Source organism: Eucalyptus grandis, chromosome 1 (genome assembly GCF_016545825.1).
Source record: "Eucalyptus grandis isolate ANBG69807.140 chromosome 1, ASM1654582v1, whole genome shotgun sequence".
Lineage (NCBI taxonomy): Eukaryota > Viridiplantae > Streptophyta > Magnoliopsida > Myrtales > Myrtaceae > Eucalyptus > Eucalyptus grandis.
This window is the reverse complement of record NC_052612.1, coordinates 3,951,712-3,970,696: the sequence shown is the minus strand read 5'-3', so window position 1 is coordinate 3,970,696 and position 18,985 is coordinate 3,951,712. Positions and strand designations below refer to the sequence as shown.

General features: G+C 39.6%; 2 protein-coding genes across 2 annotated transcripts; both read left to right on the top strand.

Annotated features, from left to right (window-relative positions):
* Positions 1-752: 752 nt before the first annotated feature.
* LOC104416724 (60S ribosomal protein L2, mitochondrial) lies at positions 753-3,486 on the top strand. The gene is made up of 2 exons (XM_018862067.2): positions 753-1,047; positions 2,850-3,486. Exons 1-2 carry the CDS (start codon positions 948-950, stop codon positions 3,359-3,361), a joined length of 612 nt encoding a protein of 203 aa, XP_018717612.1. The 5' UTR covers positions 753-947; the 3' UTR covers positions 3,362-3,486.
* A 7,857-nt stretch (positions 3,487-11,343) lies between these two features.
* LOC104457190 (integrin-linked protein kinase 1-like) lies at positions 11,344-18,981 on the top strand. The gene is made up of 12 exons (XM_010072123.3): positions 11,344-12,274; positions 12,770-12,844; positions 12,934-13,038; positions 14,378-14,463; positions 15,254-15,374; positions 16,194-16,273; positions 16,403-16,465; positions 16,577-16,698; positions 17,279-17,364; positions 17,652-17,776; positions 18,034-18,165; positions 18,604-18,981. Exons 1-12 carry the CDS (start codon positions 11,855-11,857, stop codon positions 18,608-18,610), a joined length of 1,422 nt encoding a protein of 473 aa, XP_010070425.2. The 5' UTR covers positions 11,344-11,854; the 3' UTR covers positions 18,611-18,981.
* Positions 18,982-18,985: the final 4 nt, after the last annotated feature.

Sequence of the window (18,985 nt, the reverse complement as noted above, 5' to 3'; positions counted from 1 at the left end):
AAAACCGTTTATATAAAAGATTTTTTACCAAACACAATTTAAATTTTCCAAACTTCTTTAAGCTAAAGGTTTTTGCATTTTTTCAAAGAACTTTCTAAAGTTGAACAACACACCCTAAATATGTAATGCAATTATGTTCTAAACATTCTAATTGGTTCCATCAAGGTTTTGACCATTATCAATAAGTGCAAGCGAGTTATGAATCTTTCGATTGATTTGATTGAATTTTAAACATTTTGATGAAGAAAAATACATTCACATCCTAAAATTTATTTTGAAAAAAAAAATACACCCTATAGGAATATTGAAATGATATATGCGTGCAATTTTAGATACTTTCTATCAAAAGAACTCGATTGCACTATTTGAAAAAATATTATGGATTTGATTGAATCATTTGAAAGGTTTCAATGTTAATTTCGTTTCGCACACAATATTTAGAATTTTCGGTACATTTTTTCAAATAGTTTCATTACGACGTTGGGGTGGTGGGTCCTCCATTAGCGTCACCACGGGTTTATCTCGCCTGGCCACGCCAGGTACTGTACGAGAGTTCTAGGTCATCAAAAAAAAAAAAAAAAGGATTTTCGATCTATTAAAAAATAATAGTATCTCCATAGCGATGGTCCCATTTGGAATAAACGTAAATCTCTTGTCCAAAAATAATAATAATAATAAACGTAAATCTAAACACACAAGTGATGACGTCAAGTCGCATCAGCATTCCTTTTTTTAATTTTTTAATTTTTTTAGCTACTCTTTTTCCTAAAACTGAAAGAGGAACCATGGAAATTCAAAAACCCTAGCCGCCGCCGCCGCCTCCTCCGCCCGCTCGCCGCCTCGCCTCCGGCCCTCCCTCCTTCGCAGCCGCAGCCGCAGCCGCAGCCTCCGCACCTCCGTCGTGGCATCGCGGCCGCATCGAAGTCGATCCGAAGAAGACGACGACGATGGCGTGGAGGGTGGGAAGAGCTTCCTCGACCTTCCTCCTCAACAGGCTCGTCAACGGGCGCATCAGTAGCCAGACTACCCCTCGCAATTTCTCCTCAGGTAGTGCTTGTCTCTCGTGCTTTCCATTTGGTTCGATTGGCGGCGGCGGCGCGAGTCGCCGTCGGCGAGGGGAAATGAAGGGGAGTTTTCTCAATTCTCGGAGCCCTAGCTTCGATTCGAAGTAGTGCTGATTGGATTTGATGTGTCATTTGAGCGTGTTCTGGTTTTGGCGCGTCCTGTTTTTGTCCCTTGAGTTTGGTTCGAAGCGTGTCGGCTGATGGCAATGCGCGGTGAAGGGTGGGACAGGCGTGAATGTAGTTGGGTTCGTCGGGATTTCGAGTTTTTGATCGGAAGTCGGGGAGTTTCGTCGATCATGTGGCTGAAGGTTTAATTTTGGATGCGGCTCACAATCGAAAGAAGCTTGGGAGTGGTAGCTCGGCCTAAAAGCCAGGCAAATAGAGCTATGTTGCCATTAGTACTTCGGATAGTTTTAGACAGGCTAAAGAGTTTGCCTTTCCGAGTTGCCGGGGTTAGTGGAAAAGGAAACAGATGAATTCGCCACTCCGACTCCCACTATGGTTGGTTGGTTGTTCTTTGTTGCTATGCTGGGTTAAGGGTTATAAGTTGCACAAAGAGAGGGTGGCAGGTGATTGATAGTTGAGGGCAAGGGTATTTGGAAAGAACAAGAGGGCTTTCAATTTGTATTAATGCTACCTTGTGCTAATGGTCAAGAGTTTAACTGTAGCATATGGGAGACATTCTTTGGAGTGAGTGTTGGGATTTATTTGGAGGCTTCAGGTTTAGGCTGTTGAGTAGCATGGTGGTTTGATGCTCGTGGCTCCATCTTCTGAAGGAAAGTACAATAGAAGTTAATCATGTTGTTTATGATGTTGGTGAAGAACTATGTTTGTGGAGTTTCATTTGTTGGACTGTGTCTTCTCATGGTTCTCTCGGAAGTTTAGTGATACCGAATTCCTTGAAAGGTCATTAGCGGCTAAATAATTCCACAATTTAACTTTCGAAATTTCTAATTGCAGAAGAAAACCTCAATAAGGTCACTGAGGAGACTTATCTGCGAAACTGTCTGGTCAAATGTGCACATAAGGAGAAAAATGTTCAGTCAAATCTGGTAATGATGTCCTTTTCAGTGTGAGGGCTAGAATGTTGCTGACTGCTGCGCTTTTTATGTTCATCTAAGTTGTGCTTCTCATATGTGATGACTTGTTTGCATGATCTTAGCTTTGGAGGATCATTGTCTATGGAGTGGAGCATTTGGCAAGTCCTTATAGTTATTTTGGTGTTCTAGATCAATAGACACTCTTATACTCTGGTCTGAATGATGAATATTCTGCATGATTAGTCACCTTTAGATTTTGAGGGCCTTTGAATCCTTCAAAAACAATGGTACAGACGTGTCTGGTATGTGGAACTCTTGGAGTCTAAGCCTTCTGGCAAGGGAGTGAAAGGATAAGCTTGGGTCTGGGCTAGCGCATAGGTATAGGCGAGTTTGGGAGGTGTAAATGCCCACCCCCATATCTTGGATCTCTCAGTTTTTAGTCTCTTCTGGTTTCTTATTCTTTCCATTGGAGCGTCCTGTGTATATTTAATATGCTATATGGTCCTTTTTGTTTATGTGAAAATACCCTGTAACTTGTTTTATTCTTAATGCTGTAACATTTGCTCTTAATGTTCAACAATGTATATAGTCATTGAGGAATCTGTAGTGTAACTGCAAAGAGTTTTATGTCGTTGATGGGAAAGGCATGAAAAAGAGGTTCTGCTTCCAAATGTTTATGCTCTTAGGCTTTTCTAGACTTAATAATCTGTTCCTCATTATTCTTGCTATGGCTTGACTTGTGCAGCTGATGCAAATGTTCATTCCTTCCGTGAGAAGATGATGGATCAAATGTTTCATCTTGACGTCAATTCCCAAATCGGCAGTTGTATGCCGCTTGCTGCCATGCGTATCGGAACCATGATCCACAACATCGAAGTGAACCCAGGGCAAGGCGGGAAACTAGTTCGCGCTGCTGGAACCTGTGCTAAGATCTTGAAAGAACCCACTTCAAGATATGTCATGGTGAGACTGCCTTCAGGAGCCGAGAAGTTGATCGATACTCGATGCCGAGCGACGATTGGTCAGGTGTCGAACCCTAGCCATGGGAGTCGGAAGCTCAGGAAAGCTGGACAGAGCAGATGGCTGGGCCGAAGGCCGGTTGTTCGGGGTGTGGCTATGAATCCAGTTGATCATCCTCATGGAGGAGGTGAAGGGCGTAGCAAAAGTGGCGGGAACTATGGGAGGGGTTCGTTGACACCATGGGGCAAGCCATGCAAGTCCGGGTACAAGACTGGACCTCTTAAGCGTAGGAAGTAGAATAATGGGCTATCTTTCAGGTCTTTCACACCTGTTGTTTTTTTCTGAAATGGATGGGATGCGGTTACTTTTGTTCCTAGTAGTAACATCGATATGCTTATTAAGGGTTTCTTGTTTGTTGTCTATTGCTGTCTTATAATTTTTCAACGGTTGATTATGTGATTTTGGTATAGCTGCTCACTGCTCGAGCCACGCTGGTTATGTACGTGCACTGTGATGCGGTTTTGCTGCAGATGGCACCGATACCCTGTTTGGTTCAGCTTTGAGAATGGGCTTTGGGACTTTAAAGTCCCTTGGGCCAAATGCAAACACGTTTGGTTCGATTTTGGCGGACTTTGCGAGATACAATTGCATTTCCAAATGACTCGGGTCCTTAGTACAAAGTAGGTTTGGAGGTCCTTTGGGAATTTGCGTCTTTGGAATGCAAGTGTTACTGTTCATCTTAGAGGAAAATCACCGCATGGAGGCCGACGACCGCCGGTCAAGGGGTCGCGTGCGCTGGCGACCACCACCTAAGGGTCACACGACCTCGGGCGATGCTTGGGTCGCACAAGCCGAGCAGCGATGGCTAAATCGTGCGACCCGGGCGGGTGCCAAAGGTCGGGTGACTCCGGCGAACATCTGAGGGCCAAATTTGGCCATTTGGCCGCCAGATCCGGCAAAACAGTGGTTGGACTTCAAAAAAAAAATGCAAATATTTTTTTGTTTTTTTAATTTAGTAAAAGTCATTTATAAATACAAATTTTACCAAACGGTATTTTAGCCAAAGTTGTATTTCAATGCAAATTTTACTAAATGATATTTCATTTCGGAAAACTCCGTTCATCCAAAGGTATTGCAAATGCATTCTAAAAGCCGAACCAAACGGTCCTAAGAATATTTGTGCATTCTTTTCCATGCCCCCATTTAGAGGTGGCAAAATGGGTCCAAAACTTGTTCATTTACTCGTATTTGATTGGCCGGGTCATAAATGGGTGGGATGATATTTAACAAACAGGTTTAATTGGGTCCAAGAAATAAACTATAAATGGGTCAAAATGGATTGAGAAACCGACAGCCTCTTCCTCTCCATTGCCTCCGACTTTGAGAGCATCTATGAGGGCGATGGGGAGGGTATCGTAGCCACCACTCCACGCACTTGTTCCTTCTCGCAAACCCAGTTATGGTGGACATGGAGTTCTCAGAGCGGTTCTCGGCAGTGATCTCGATCTGGAGCTCGATATGACCTTGCGCAGGAATCCTTCTCGCCGTCCGGCTACCTCCATCTCGTTTTGCTGCAACAATCGGCTGGGACAACAGAGAGGATACGGACCCAGATATGGTCCGTGGATTGGTCCGTGGATTGAGCGGTGGTGCTTTGCCCTCTTGCCATTGTGATGCCTTCGTCTCTTGCCTTCGAGTTAGTACTGGTGCTTTTGAAAAAAATAATAAAAATCATTTGAAAAAAATATATATTATTAAAAAAATTGTCGCCGGTCCACGTCAGTACCAACCAGGTTAATTTTGGTCGAGATTGTAAACTAACACAATTGTAAAAAGTTTATGATTAAATTAATCAAAAAATAAGTTCATAATTGAATGGACACAATTATAATAGATTTATGATTTTTTTGATAATTTCCCCCAACTTTTTAGGACGTGATATTATGTGACCACTGAATACTTTTGCATATAAGAAGGGAATGCTAATTATAGATTGGACCGAGTTTGCCAGAAAAGCCCTTTTCATCTTCGAGTGGGCTCGGAGGCTTGGAGAGTTTATAGCACCTCTTATTTAAATATAAGGTTTCGCTCATTATCTTTCTTGGTTCTTGTTGACTTTATATTGTTAGCACTAGTTGACTTAGCTACAATTTCTACAAATAATTATTTCCTTTCAAATGTTTTTTCTTCGCCTGCACATGCACGTTCCTGTCCATAACCAAATCCTGAAGCTCCCTCAATTAATTTAACGAGTTGATCCATAAAACTACCCATTCTTCAAATATAATAATTTGAAGAAAAAGTTGCTAAAAATGGATCTAGATCGGGTATGGATTATTAGATTTGCATTGCATGTAAATTGATTAATTTGGAATGGATTGCTTTGGATCCCACCCATCCATTTGACAGCCCTACCCTCATTCAAATGCTTTAGCTAGAGTAGTTGTGGCAAATAAGTGGATCGGGTCAAATTCGGGTGCAGTTTAGATAGCCCAAACCCATATACAACCCAAATCAATTCACATAACTTACATTTTTATAGACATAACAATTAAGCATTTCGCAAATTTGAGAAAACAATAACAAAGGAAAAACAGAGATACAAAAGTTTAGCATGTGTAAAAAGACCAAAAGGCCAAACAGATCTCCATCGCGTCAAGTATGAAATGAACATTAGTCACGAGAATCACCCTAACTGTCGGAACATGTCGGCCGGCCACCATTCTCATCATCCATAGGAACGCCATTTTCTTCTCCAACAAACCCTTAACCATGCCTAGAACACGGAGTACGCAAGCGCGTCCCTCCCGACGACTCCCCACTTCTCGCCGCCAACCTCTGCATCCCACCGGCAATGCTCCGGCCAGAACTCCTACCAATCTTTTCCTCATAGCTCCTCCGACCTCCCCATCGGGTAGCGATGGTCGTCGCCCTCGTCCCTTCTTCTTCACCATTGTGTCGTCCTCCACGACATGGTCGCTTGTCGCCTCCTCCATGTCAAGCGGCATCAACAAGCGAAAAATCACATGCTCTTGCCCAGCTATGCATTTGTGTACATCTAGGAGTGTGCAAAGGAACCGAAAACCCCCTAGACCATCCAAAACTAGACCAAACTAGACTAGAATTCAACGGTTCTCAGTTCCTATTTATTGGAACGAGTGGGTAGTGATCCGATTCCTAATCAACCAAAAAAAAATGACAAAAATGAAAACTCTCAAATCCATAATATGAAGTTCAACACTCATGACTGAGTACTCGTCTCATCTCGTCTCACTCTTACCTCTTCTAAATCATCTCTCCATGTCACTCATGACCTCAAATCGCAAACTCAACGCCCACTGACTCACAATCAATACGAACCAAATCTTTTTACTGTTCTTTTAATAATAGGGAAGTTCTTCCTTTTTCAACTTTACTTTAGCTTGCTAGAGAATGTTACACTGAATACATGGAATTCAGCGGTGTCCGATTTCAAGATAGATCAATGGCTAATTCTCGGCTCTAATTTTTCAAAACTGACCTTGAGGACCATGCTCACCACTACGTACATCATCTCCGATTCTCCGTCACATCCACATCATCGTACAATGTCGATCGGTGACAACCATCGGCGTCTGTCCAGTGCAACAAACCGTGTGGCCTGGCGAACATCTCTGTTCGAATTCCAGCCGGGTCTTATCTGTGACACGCTTGAATGCAACTCCTCAGCCTCCAAGACCCGGTCAATTGGGACTTGCCGATCCGAGACAAACATATTCGAAAGCGACATTTGATTGCACTCGATGCATTAATATAGTATTTCGATGTCGGTATCCATGTAAATAAATTCTAAAAAATGGAATGAAAATAGAGTTCTTAATTTCTCCGAAACAAAGGTGTGCAGTAATTTCCAGATGGAGATTTTCGGGGTCAACACGACAAAGATCACGTTAATAGCCCCAAAAAGAAAAAAAAGAAAAAAAAACGAAAAAAGATATCACGCCTTTACCGACATGGACATATCATGTGGCTCTTGTCTGACATTGATTGTCCAAAACGCCCCTTTCTTAGATGCTCGGCTATCGAATATTACTTTTTTCTTTATAATATCGAATGCTACTACTTCAACCTTACTCAAATTGAACGATCCAAAAAGATGAAAATAAAAAAAAGAAAGCCCACCTCACTCTAGTTGCCCATTTCATAAGTTAAAGGAGTCTGGCGCAAGTGGTTCTTCTTGATTATTATTTGTGACCGACACATTAGTACGGAAAAAAACAATATAAATATCATAATTTTCGTATGATGTTTACTTAAATGTCATAATTATGTTCTTTCAACTATTTAACTGCAATAAGTTTTAAAAATCATTTACATGAATACAGTGGACAATTTCTTTTGCCGACAAATCCAACAACATAGCTTGATGGAATATTCCAATCAACAAAAGAGTGTAAAAATGACATCGTTGACTTTTTTTTTCCTCGCCTTAAATTGACGAAATGGGACTAATAGCTTCAATTGAAATCCTAACTCCAATTGGCATTGTCACAAATTGATTAGAGAACTAAGGTATTGTAAGGCATGTGTATCGTTTGGCTTTGTTTCGCTATTTATCTTATTTTATCATCCAGTGATAATCAAATCCATTCAAATAGGTCATTAAATTTTGAAAAAATGACAGACTCGATTGTTATAACACCGACAATGACTAGACTCCAACTTCCGAAGATATATATCAATAAAATCCTGAAGTGTGGAACTCATAGATGAAATACCAGCCAAGAAGCAAGCAAATATCTATTCTCAACTCTCGATCATCTCTTCTCAATCATCAAATATTCGGACAAGGGAGATTCGACATTATCAAACATCCAAATTAATATGGACAAAACTTATTTGTCATGTACATGGACTTTGGTTTTGTTAGCAAGTAAAGTCAAGGTCAACGGGGCCAATCCCCACGTTCCAGCTATAGAGTAAATCCACCCATGATTAGCCTCTTGAATCGTGACTCAACGATGGCTACGTCTTTGGTGCATGTGTTCTAAGGCATGCTGAGCTATTTTTTGACAATTATCGTTTGGTTCGAGAGGATTCCACTTCCTCATCAAAAGCCTTTCGATGCTTTAAGTCAATAAAAATTCACGAAGTCAATAAAAGTTCGCGATTTCACAACGAAAATAGAAGATCATCAAGAGCCTTTCAATTTTATCTTTTTTTTTTTAAATTTTTTTTCCAGTTTGTTGAGCCTTTCGATACTTAAGTCGATAAGATGAAAATAAGGGAAGATGTTTGGAAGTAGCGGGTTTTTTTTTATCGTAACCATTACGGTTGGTTGTTATATTCATTTGAGAATACGCCCTCCCCATTAGAGTAGAGATTTTCATCAATTTATTTTACACTTTACTTTTCCATGAAGAAGACTTTTTGCCACATCGTCATATATCCTGGTGAACTAAATTTTGATCTACTTTTTATTAGCAACTCTTTTCACGCAATCGATAACTTTTCATTGGATAAGTTTGCAAACGGTGAAAAAAGTAATTTTTCGCTGTCGTTGAAAATATTACATACCGTAAAAATTAGTATTCATCATTTAATGAGTGGTGTCTTTGTTATTTGATTAGTGAGCTTGTTTAAGAAAAGGTAATTTTCAACTTATCTCAAATGAGTAAATTTCTCAAAGTTGATAATAAATTTCCACAAAAAAAAAAAAAGGCTTGACTATATGAAAAACTAACATTTTTTCTCTCCCAAATATAAGGATTTATTAAGATTGGCAACTTATCTTGCGAGTCTACACATGACAAAATATGTATTTATATCGAATTTGTAATTTTTTTTACAACAAAAAGTACATATGCATGCGATGTGAATAACTTAATAGACGGTTAATCAATTTTGTCCAATTATACTGAATTTCTTCAATATTCTAGTAAATTTTAATGCATCGTTGTGAGAGCATAAATTATGAAACGGGTAGGGCGTGTTTCAATCGGGAAGGAGATAATAATTCAAGTTCTTGGTTAACCCCTTGTAAGGGGGGTGTGATTTTACGGGAAAATCAATGCGGCTGGTATATTTTTATCGAGACCCCAGACCCGGACTTCTATCCAAACTTTTCTGGTGATTAGAGTCTCTTAAGGATTTGCTCATGTCCAATTATTATGTCCAATTATTATTTAGATGTATGTTACAAAATAAAAAGTGGTTTGTTTTCTGTTCGAAAAAACCGGATCCTTCTGACAGAGTGCCTGAATATCCTCGACCGACGCGCCCCTTGAATTTCACAACTCGTGACGATGGTGCGTAGCTTCGGAGTCAACGTGCAATTATCAACGTCTTCGACCCAAATTGCAAGCAAATGAAACCCTCACGCAAGCCGACCCCGTACATTTCTCTGGGGCCCTTTCGGCAACTCGAATTATTAGGTCATAATCGGTAAGAGCAATAATCATGATTCCTAATTTTAGCACGTGCATGATAAATTTTAGGTTTTAAAAAATTTGAAACCCGTTTTGATAAATAAGTTTTAAATAAAACTGGAAATTTAAAACTTAGAATAAGTTTTAGCGTCTTTCTTCTTTTTGGTAATTTGTAATTAGTTTGAGCTTTCATCTTTGGCCATATCCATAACTAAAATATTTATTTTGTTAATATAGTTTGAATTGTGATTAGTAAATTGTAACAAATTATGATCACTCGTTCAATTAAAAATATAGGTATAACTTGAGTGGACTATATAATTGATTTTTGAACTTGTGACTAGGTAGGTTCCACATTCCTAAGTATGTAATGTAAGTTTTAGGTTCTAAAAATTGAGAAACTTATTTTGACAGGTAGATTCTAAAATTCACGTAGAACTTGAACATAATTTGAAATCGCCAACCCCTAATAATCGAGGAAGCATTGATTCTTGTTGGCGTATGGAATTTCAAATGACGACTACATATTATATCACCCCACTGAAATAATTCTGGATAAGCCAAGTGACGATTTAAATTAAAGTTTGGGCCGCCTCATGTTGCTTTCACTAAATCAAGTACGAGTGTTGAGTAGCATTGATTAATGTCGAGGACCACAGGCCTTGTACGAAGTACCATGTGACCATCCTTCCGATCAATTTGTTGCCTCACAAAACCTTCCTCATAAGAGGAGAAAAATCATGCTTTGAAAGTGAATTACGTAAGACCATACGATTTATTTCTTTATGATAGGTTGATCAAGGTGATCAAACGATGTCCTTAAGAAATTAAGGGCGTAAATGATAACCATTTCGTTTTTCTATCTTTCTAATTTTTTTGTTCCCAAAAACATATTTGGAACATAAATCCATTTGATAACATAATTTCACTTTTCTATTTTTGGAACAAATTTTTAATTTAGAAATAGTTTTGGAATATAAATGAGAAATAAAAATTGTCAACGTTTCTATTTTTGTAACAAAATGGAAAAAAAAAAAAATTTCATCACTCCCTCATGATAGTAGTCCATTGGCCCCTCCATTGGCTGTTAGTTATTGTTGCTAATCACTCCGGAGGGAGAAATTTTGTATTATTATTAAATACGTATTTTTTCTCATAAACTCATGTAGAAAGTAAAAATAGAAAAATTTACTTCTTGTCAGAAATTGGTCTCAAATATAAAATGGCTATCATTATTGCCCTAAATAACTATTCGAGAATCTTCCATATAATCAGTCATAATAATCGGGCACCTCAATATAATCAATCAAGCAAAAATTTCAAATTGATATATTTATGATAAATTTACATTTCATTAATTATTGTGAAATTGAATTAATATAAAAAAATCACAAACTGATGCATTTATGATAAATATAGAGTAAAATTCGTATACCATTATAGATGAATTGATTTTGAATTTTTAATGATAACAATACTAATTCGTAATGAATTTATTAGTTTGGGATTTTCACGTGCTACTAGGACTAGGGATCGGCGTCCTCCGGGAATGAATTTTAAAATGGTGGTGGCACGTCACATCATGTCACGAAAAGGTATGCGGTATATTTAGAAAAAGAGGAACCCCGGCAAAATCTCCTCAAAGACGGATTGCTCCATCGGCCATTGGCGCATCCCAACACGCGTTCAAAAAGACAAATATAAAAAGAAAAATTACAAAAACAAAACAAAAAAAAAAAAAAAAAAAGAAGAAGAAAAAGCCAGCCCGTACATTTCATTTCCATAACCAAAAATTGCCGCGTTTTCTCTCTCCCCTCCTTTTGCCTTTTTATATATAAATAAACGCCCATGCTGCTCTCGCTTCCCTGTCTTCTTCTTCCTCCCCCGTCTCTCTCGCGCATCTCTGTGGAGACCATCCTTTCTCTCTCCTCTCTTTCTCTCTCTTCTGGCCACGCTTCTCGCTCCGATCCCACCACCATCTTCGTCCCCCTTCTCTCTCTCTCTCTCTCTCTCTCTCTCTCTATTCTTTGCATGCGAATTGGCAATGGCTTGATGCCTCTCCCTCCTCCTCTTCGCTCGATGTCGAGAGCCTCCTCCTAGCTCTCGATTCCGCGCCGCCGCCGCCGCCGCCGCCGCCGATTCGGGTTGCTGCGGCCCGAGCGCCATTGTCGATTCCCGCGCGTGATGTGAGTGCATGTCGCGTTCCGCGTATGCCGCGCGCGGGCCCCGAACCGTGCATTCCGGCTAGGTCGATTCTCTCCGGTCATTGCTGTCCTTGAATCGATTCGAGGGGATTTTTTTTTTTTTTTTGCTGGTGTTGGAATTGAGGGAGCAGAGTTTGATGTGAAGGAAGGAGGTGGGAAAAAAAAAGGGGAAAAAAAAGATGGATTTGGCTGCGCAGCTGAAGCGGGGGATATCGCGGCAGTTCTCGACGGGGTCGGTGAGGCGGAGCTTCAGCCGGCAGTTCACGCGGCAGTCGTCGCTGGACCCGCGGCGGAACAACATGCGGTTCAGCTTCGGGCGGCAGTCCTCGCTCGACCCGATCCGGCGGAGCCCCGACCCGGACGACGAGCTCTCGGTGCCCGAGAACCTGGACTCCACGATGCAGCTCCTCTTCATGGCGTGCCGCGGGGACGTGAAGGGGGTGGAGGACCTGCTGAACGAAGGGATCGACGTGAACAGCATCGATCTGGACGGCCGCACCGGGCTGCACATCGCCGCCTGCGAGGGCCACGTCGAGGTCGTCAAGCTGCTGCTCAGTAGGAAGGCCAACATCGATGCCCGCGACCGGTGGGGCAGCACGGTAACTTTCTCTCATCCTCTGCTGTTCCTCTCATCGACGTGCGTTTGGGTGATGAATTTTGTCCTCTGTTAGCGTTTTAGTTGCTTCGTATTGGCTGTTCATGTCAATCGAGCGAGAATTGGGTCCCATTTTATTCTTCCAATTGCTCCGCTGTAAGTTTTGTGGCTTGAAAATGGAAACGAGAGGGCAGAGCAATGGTCCAATGTTTCGTGTTCACTCACCAAATTTGAGGTGAATGGAAAGATTTGTACTCCGCTAAGGGATACGGCCGAGGAAATTGATGCATCGGGAAGTCTTCATCCCACAGATTTGTCAGTACAGTACAAGAATAAATGCCAACACGAAGCATTAACTGGGAGTTGCTCTTTCTTGCTAAATTGTGAAGAGGACACTGCATATCATAATGGCCTTAAATGGGGTCGGACTTTTATGTTGTGATTTATACTAATCTGTCTCCAGTTCGGTCGTAATTGAGGATCTTTTTTGTCTCGACAGGCAGCTGCCGATGCGAAATACTACGGAAATCCGGAAGTATACAACATTCTGAAAGCTCGTGGAGCCAAAGTCCCTGTATGATTTAATCTATTTTCCTATCTGATCACTTGAGGTCTCTACCACAGAAAAAAATGCTAACGTAAGGCTTTGTCCTGTATTTCCAGAAAACAAGAAGAACACCCATGACCGTTGCCAACCCTCGGGAAGTTCCAGAATATGAGCTCAATCCTTTAGAACTTCAGGTTCGGAAGGGCGACGGTGTTTCAAAGGCAAGTTTCTCTTCCTCACCATAGTTGATGGGTGACGTTTAAATAGCTCCATTTCTTAAAAACCTATGCCCATTTGACTATATTCAAAATATCAGTTTTATTTGTCGAAGAAATGTAAAATTGTATCATATTTCGTCGTAGATAAATAATCTTGAATAAAGGAAACTCAAATTTTCCTTTGGATGACCATGGAAAGAACCTGCACCGTCCTTGCTTGTGCCGATTGCTGTGGTAAAGTCCCCATGGGGGTGCATCGAGGTACATACCACTGCACCTGGACAAGTCCAAGCTGAATACTGAGGGAGGTTTTAATCTCTTCTCCCTAAGGTGGGATCTTGCTTGCACAATGGAGAAAAGCCATTGGTTTATCTCAAAGCAGCATCGTTGCACAAGAATCATTTTGTGGGGCGAGATGTGGAGGTGAGGGGTGAGGTGAGGGATCAAACCCCTCACCTCCCGGCTTCAAAGAGGGATTCAGACCACTAGGCTAATAGCACAATGGTCAAGTTAAAGAAACTTATATGAAGTCCTTTAACTCAACAGAACACCTTCTCCTGTCCAAAAGACGTTAAAAACAGAGATACTGGAATAAACTCTTCGAACAGCAATGTGCAATATGGAAAATAAGTTTCCTTTTTGTACATATAACATTTTGGAACACTAAAGTCAACCTTACCAACTGGTCTCATATCAATGACCTTGCTACTCTCATTTTATACATTCTATACGCTAATATTTTCTGTCTGAGAAAATACATTCCGACGTAAGGATTTTTTTCTTAGTGCTCAGCTTAGTTGTAATTTATGTATTCTCTGTCTGACAAAATAGATTCCGACATAAGAATTTTCTGTGTGAAAAATTATATTTTCTGCATTCCTGTTTTACTTCAGATACTAGAGCTATCCTTGATATGTAACCTAGGTAACTTCAGAAATCATAATGCTTTTGTGACTTATGTTTGTGTATTTTACTCAGTTTGGGAAGCTTTTTAAATTAATTGCATGACATTGCTTTCCTCCACTATTATTTTGGCAGGCTCAGGTCCATTTACCTATATGTCCTAATCTTGCTCAGAAAACAATATAAATGCATAATCATTAAGAATGTTTTGAGTGATCTTGGGTTAGGACAGCTTGAACATAAATTCGAGATGGTATTCTGTATTCTGAGTGCTCACAACAATAAATTATTTATAAAGACCCTCGTGTATCGTGTGGGCCCTTAGCAAACTTGAGTATTACCTTTTACATGGCTAATCTAGCTTGACATCTCTTTAGTGAACATTTGTTGGTAGAAATTTTGGTTATTCAAGTACTTATATATTTTTCCTTTTAAACAGGGAACATATCAAGTAGCTAAATGGAATGGGACAAAGGTTGCTGTCAAGATACTGGATAAGGACAGTTACTCAGACGCGGAGACCATGTGAGTTCCTATATCATTGTCTGCACTCTCAGAATATTTCTTTGTTCATTACACAATGTATTGTGGTTATAACATATAACGCGAATGACATGCATTTATTCACTTCATTTGGAATGTGGTTTACTATTATGATGTCCTCTTATGTACTAGCAAGTACTTCATTATCGCTGTATGTGTGCCTTTTCCACCACATTGCCGCATTGTCATATTTTTCAGCTAGTTTCCACTTATGGTCATCTGATTATTTAGTCTAAAATGGTAATGCAGATGCTTTATTTTCTCCCCAGTTCATTGCAGTCTTTTGGGCATCCGGTTGGTGCATCATTTACTTGCATGTTAATTGGCACAACTTAAATAGGAGCAGGAGGACTATGTCTTTACCTAGCTTTGAAATCATAAAGCTTTAGTATTATTGAAATTGTTCATCTATTAAGAAGTACGTGTGTCATATATATATTTATATTACTTAATAAACTAATCTGTGCTCTTAACTGCAGTATGCACTTTGTTGTCTTAAAAAGCAAGGCCACTATTGTTAATCTGAGCCATGGAAATCCTTTGTGTTAGAATAGAGAACATCTTGATTTTATTTTGCTGGATCTCCTCTATTTGTTGCTCTGTTGCGCGTTACTAAATTCCCTATAGTTCACAAGAGGTGTATTCACTTTCACAATTTACAGCACCATTCTCTGTGCCTAGAGACACATTGCAATTCTTGAATTTGTGTGATTTAGTTCCGTAGTGACTGGAAATGCCTTCAATGAACTTTATTTATTTATTTTATGAGCAGCAATGCTTTCAAGCATGAGTTAGAGTTACTAGAAAAGGTGAGACATCCGAATGTGGTTCAGTTTGTTGGAGCTGTCACTCAAAACATGCCCATGATGATTGTTTTGGAGTACCATCCAAAAGTGAGTCTCTCTCTCTCTCTCTCTCTCCCCCTCTGTGTTCATATGTATGGCGCATTTGTGCTGCTGTGTCTGTCTTCTTTGTAAGTAAATTATGTGTCTTATTCCATCGTCTTCTTAGGTAATTGGGAGGAAATGTCAGGACTTGAGTGTCGTCAGTGAAAGTAAATAAATTCTCCTGCCAAAGTTCATAATGGAACGGCTTGCATCCATGTTCTAAAGTGGGTGAGCAATCATGTCATACTATTAAATCTGGGACACGATGAAGAGTATAAAGAGAACCAAAATTTGTTTCTTGCTTAAGCTATCTTGACTGAGGAGACTGCTCAAAGCGGTACTGCTGGAGAGGTCCTCATCTAAAACACTGGAACGGAAAAAAAGAACAGAAGTTCTGAAAATTTGGGCCAAACCTAATGCTCACGACTAAAGTAGGAAAACTAATCATTCCAAGGGTTAATGTCCATTATGACTAATACCCTTTTATACAATGAGAATGTGAGGCTATTGTGTCGCTTATAGAATGGATGTCCTCCTATTCAGTAAAAGGTTGTTCCCAGGCATAGATTCCTTTTAATCCTTAATTTTCTTCATATATTTTGACACTCTAAAATTCAGTGCCTTTAAATTGGAGCCTCTTTATTAGTATCAGTAAAATCTATTCTTTTTGGAACTTTCTTATTATAGTGAAACTTTTCGTTGCCGCATCTATGGTTTTCCACAAATTCCCTCCAATTTTTTGAAGAGTACAAGAAAGCTATTTTGGTTAAGCCTGTTCACTTTCTTGCCTAATGGCTATTATGCATATTGTTATTGGTGTTTCAGGGTGATCTTGGAAGCTATCTTCAGAAGAAAGGGCGTCTCTCTCCACCTAAAGCTCTACGGTTTGCTCTTGATATTGCAAGGTACATTCACTGAAGCTAATAATATCTGCATTTAAGGATTATGGTTGTATTATAATTTTCTCTTTTATTGTAGTACAGTGTATCTGATTACAATTTATAAACTTCTCTTTCTTGATCCCATAATCTCAGGGGTATGAATTATCTCCATGAATGTAAACCAGATCCCATCATCCACTGTGACTTAAAGCCTAAGTAAGACAACTAAATGCTCGAGATGATTTATTATACTGTTGTGAAATGGATATAGATTTTGTTTTTCGGATCTGCTTTGCTTTAATATCTGAAATATTGATAAGGTGCCAGAAATATCTTGCTGGATAGTGGGGGTCAGTTAAAGATCTCTGGATTTGGTTTGATAAGTTTTGCAAGAGTATCCCCAGATAAAGCAAAACTTGCACAGCCTGGGACTCAAGCTGAATTGTCACGTAAGTTTAGAATTTTTTATTTTATCTAATTAATTCCTTAATCAGTGTGCTCAGACATATATAATGACAACGGAAAAGTACCAATTCAGGCTTAAATGATACAGGAAAAAAAGTTACTTTTTAATTGATGTCGCTACTAAATTTTCTGCTTAAAAAACTAGCATCCTTGTGGCAATTTAATTCTGGTTGTAAATGAACTTTTGGATGTATAGTAAAAAAATTTAGTCCAAATACTGATATCTTTGGTTGGACTCCTTGAGCACTAAATCATTTTACATCTATGTGAGTGCTGGATTGTAAAAAAGGTGTTGTTACTAATCAAGCAACAAAACTTTCCATTATGGGATCCTAGATGGATAAACTCCTCCTAGAAATTATCAGTTTTCAACATCTTTCCCCAAAATGCAGGCCAGTCTTTTGTGAATGCAGAAATTTAGTCCTCTCGTGATGATATTATCATTCTACTCATCCAGTTTATAGTTTTTCCATTCAATAGAATTGGATGCCAATTCTAAGTGATTGGATTCATGATTCCAATGCGATTTCGTCAAGCTTTACTCATGGTATCCGTCCTATGCAGGTTTATATGTGGCACCTGAGGTTTATAAGGATGAAATATTTGATAGAAGTGTGGATGCATTTTCCTTTGGTCTCATTCTTTATGAGGTAAATGTTATACGCTGGACTTTTACAATGATAAAATTGAACACATCCATGTGTTCAATGTCTTCAGTGCAGTTTAACATGTCCACAAACGCAGTTATAATTCTTCCCAGAAGCTGTTGCTTTGCCAGACAAATTTGTTTTTGGCTCTTTTACCGAAGCATGATATTTGTTTGATTTAGTGAGTTAATTATGCATTCATATGGTGCTTGACACATGCCTCAGATTTATATGATTAATATCGGTCACCGCCACTGAAATGTTAACCACGTGCTTTCACATTGGCATAGATGATTGAAGGAGCTCAGCCTTTCTATCCGAGTTCTCCAGAAGAGGCAGCCAAAATGATATGTTTAGAAGGAAAACGACCGCCTTTCAAGATCAAAGCTAAAAACTACCCTCCTGATTTGAAAGAGTAAGTACATTACAAATTGAGGCTGACTTATTTACACTGAGTCGAAACTACCAGCTTTCTCTTTCCTCCACCTTGCTTACTCTTGATTTGGTGAAAGGGCTGTGGCCATGACACCACTGCTTTTGGTTGTTAAGAATGGTGATCAATCAGCGATGACTGATAATCATGACTGTATTTTTTCTCTAGAGCACGGATGATTTCTTGATGGTCGCTAACTCTCAAGCATGCTATTGCATGGGCATGTTGGAACTGTGTAGGTTGATAGAGGAATGCTGGGATCCAGAGTCTGTCGTGAGGCCAACTTTTTCTGAAATTATCGTCCGTTTGGACAAGATAGTTGCAAACTGTTCCAGGCAGGGCTGGTGGAAGGATACATTCAAGCTTCCTTGGTACGCTTCTCCTTTTTTCCTTTGATAGTGAGACTTTATCTGTCTAAATGGCATGATGGGTAGGGGGCAACGGCAATATTGATGTGTCTGGCAATGAAGAAGATAAGGTGTGACGTGTGATAAATGTACCTGTGGTGAGTATAATAATAGATAATAGCCACTTATTTGATTGCAACTAGGTAGTTGCAATCGTTGCAACTGGTCGATAGCCAAGTATTGTAGCTTGAAAATAGAAGCAAACAAGCCAAGACCATGCTCGAGTCCTTTGTTTAGCAGGATCACTCACTGAAACTTACCCTAAAACTTTGTGAGAATGCATAGATTTACTGCTAGGCAAGCTGGCATGAGGCCATCGTTGCATTGGAACACGACATGACTCTCATCATTGCACAAAACACTTCAATCAATGTTAAGTCATATGTTTTGTACTATATGTAGGAAATGAGAGGAAGCACTCTACACTACTGGATAAGGAAGCAGACGATGTTCGAAGTCATTTTCGTGTTCAGTTGTGGAGCAACCACGTTGAATATATAATAATGTCTACGTAAGAGACCTCGGAATGAAAAAGTAATAAGGTCTAGTTTTTGTTCTTGATATGGAGCTGAAGCAGCTCCATTGTTATGTATGTGTAATATGTGAAAGGATTATTTTATGATAGTTCATAGTTTCCATACTGTATATTAGAAAAAGCCAAAGTCATTAGGACATCCATCGCCAGACTAGAAGTAACGCAGATCCTTGATCAACCGAAGGGGTATAAGACCGCAAGTATATGAACTTTTATTGCTTTTACAATTAAGTACGTAACTTTTTTTTT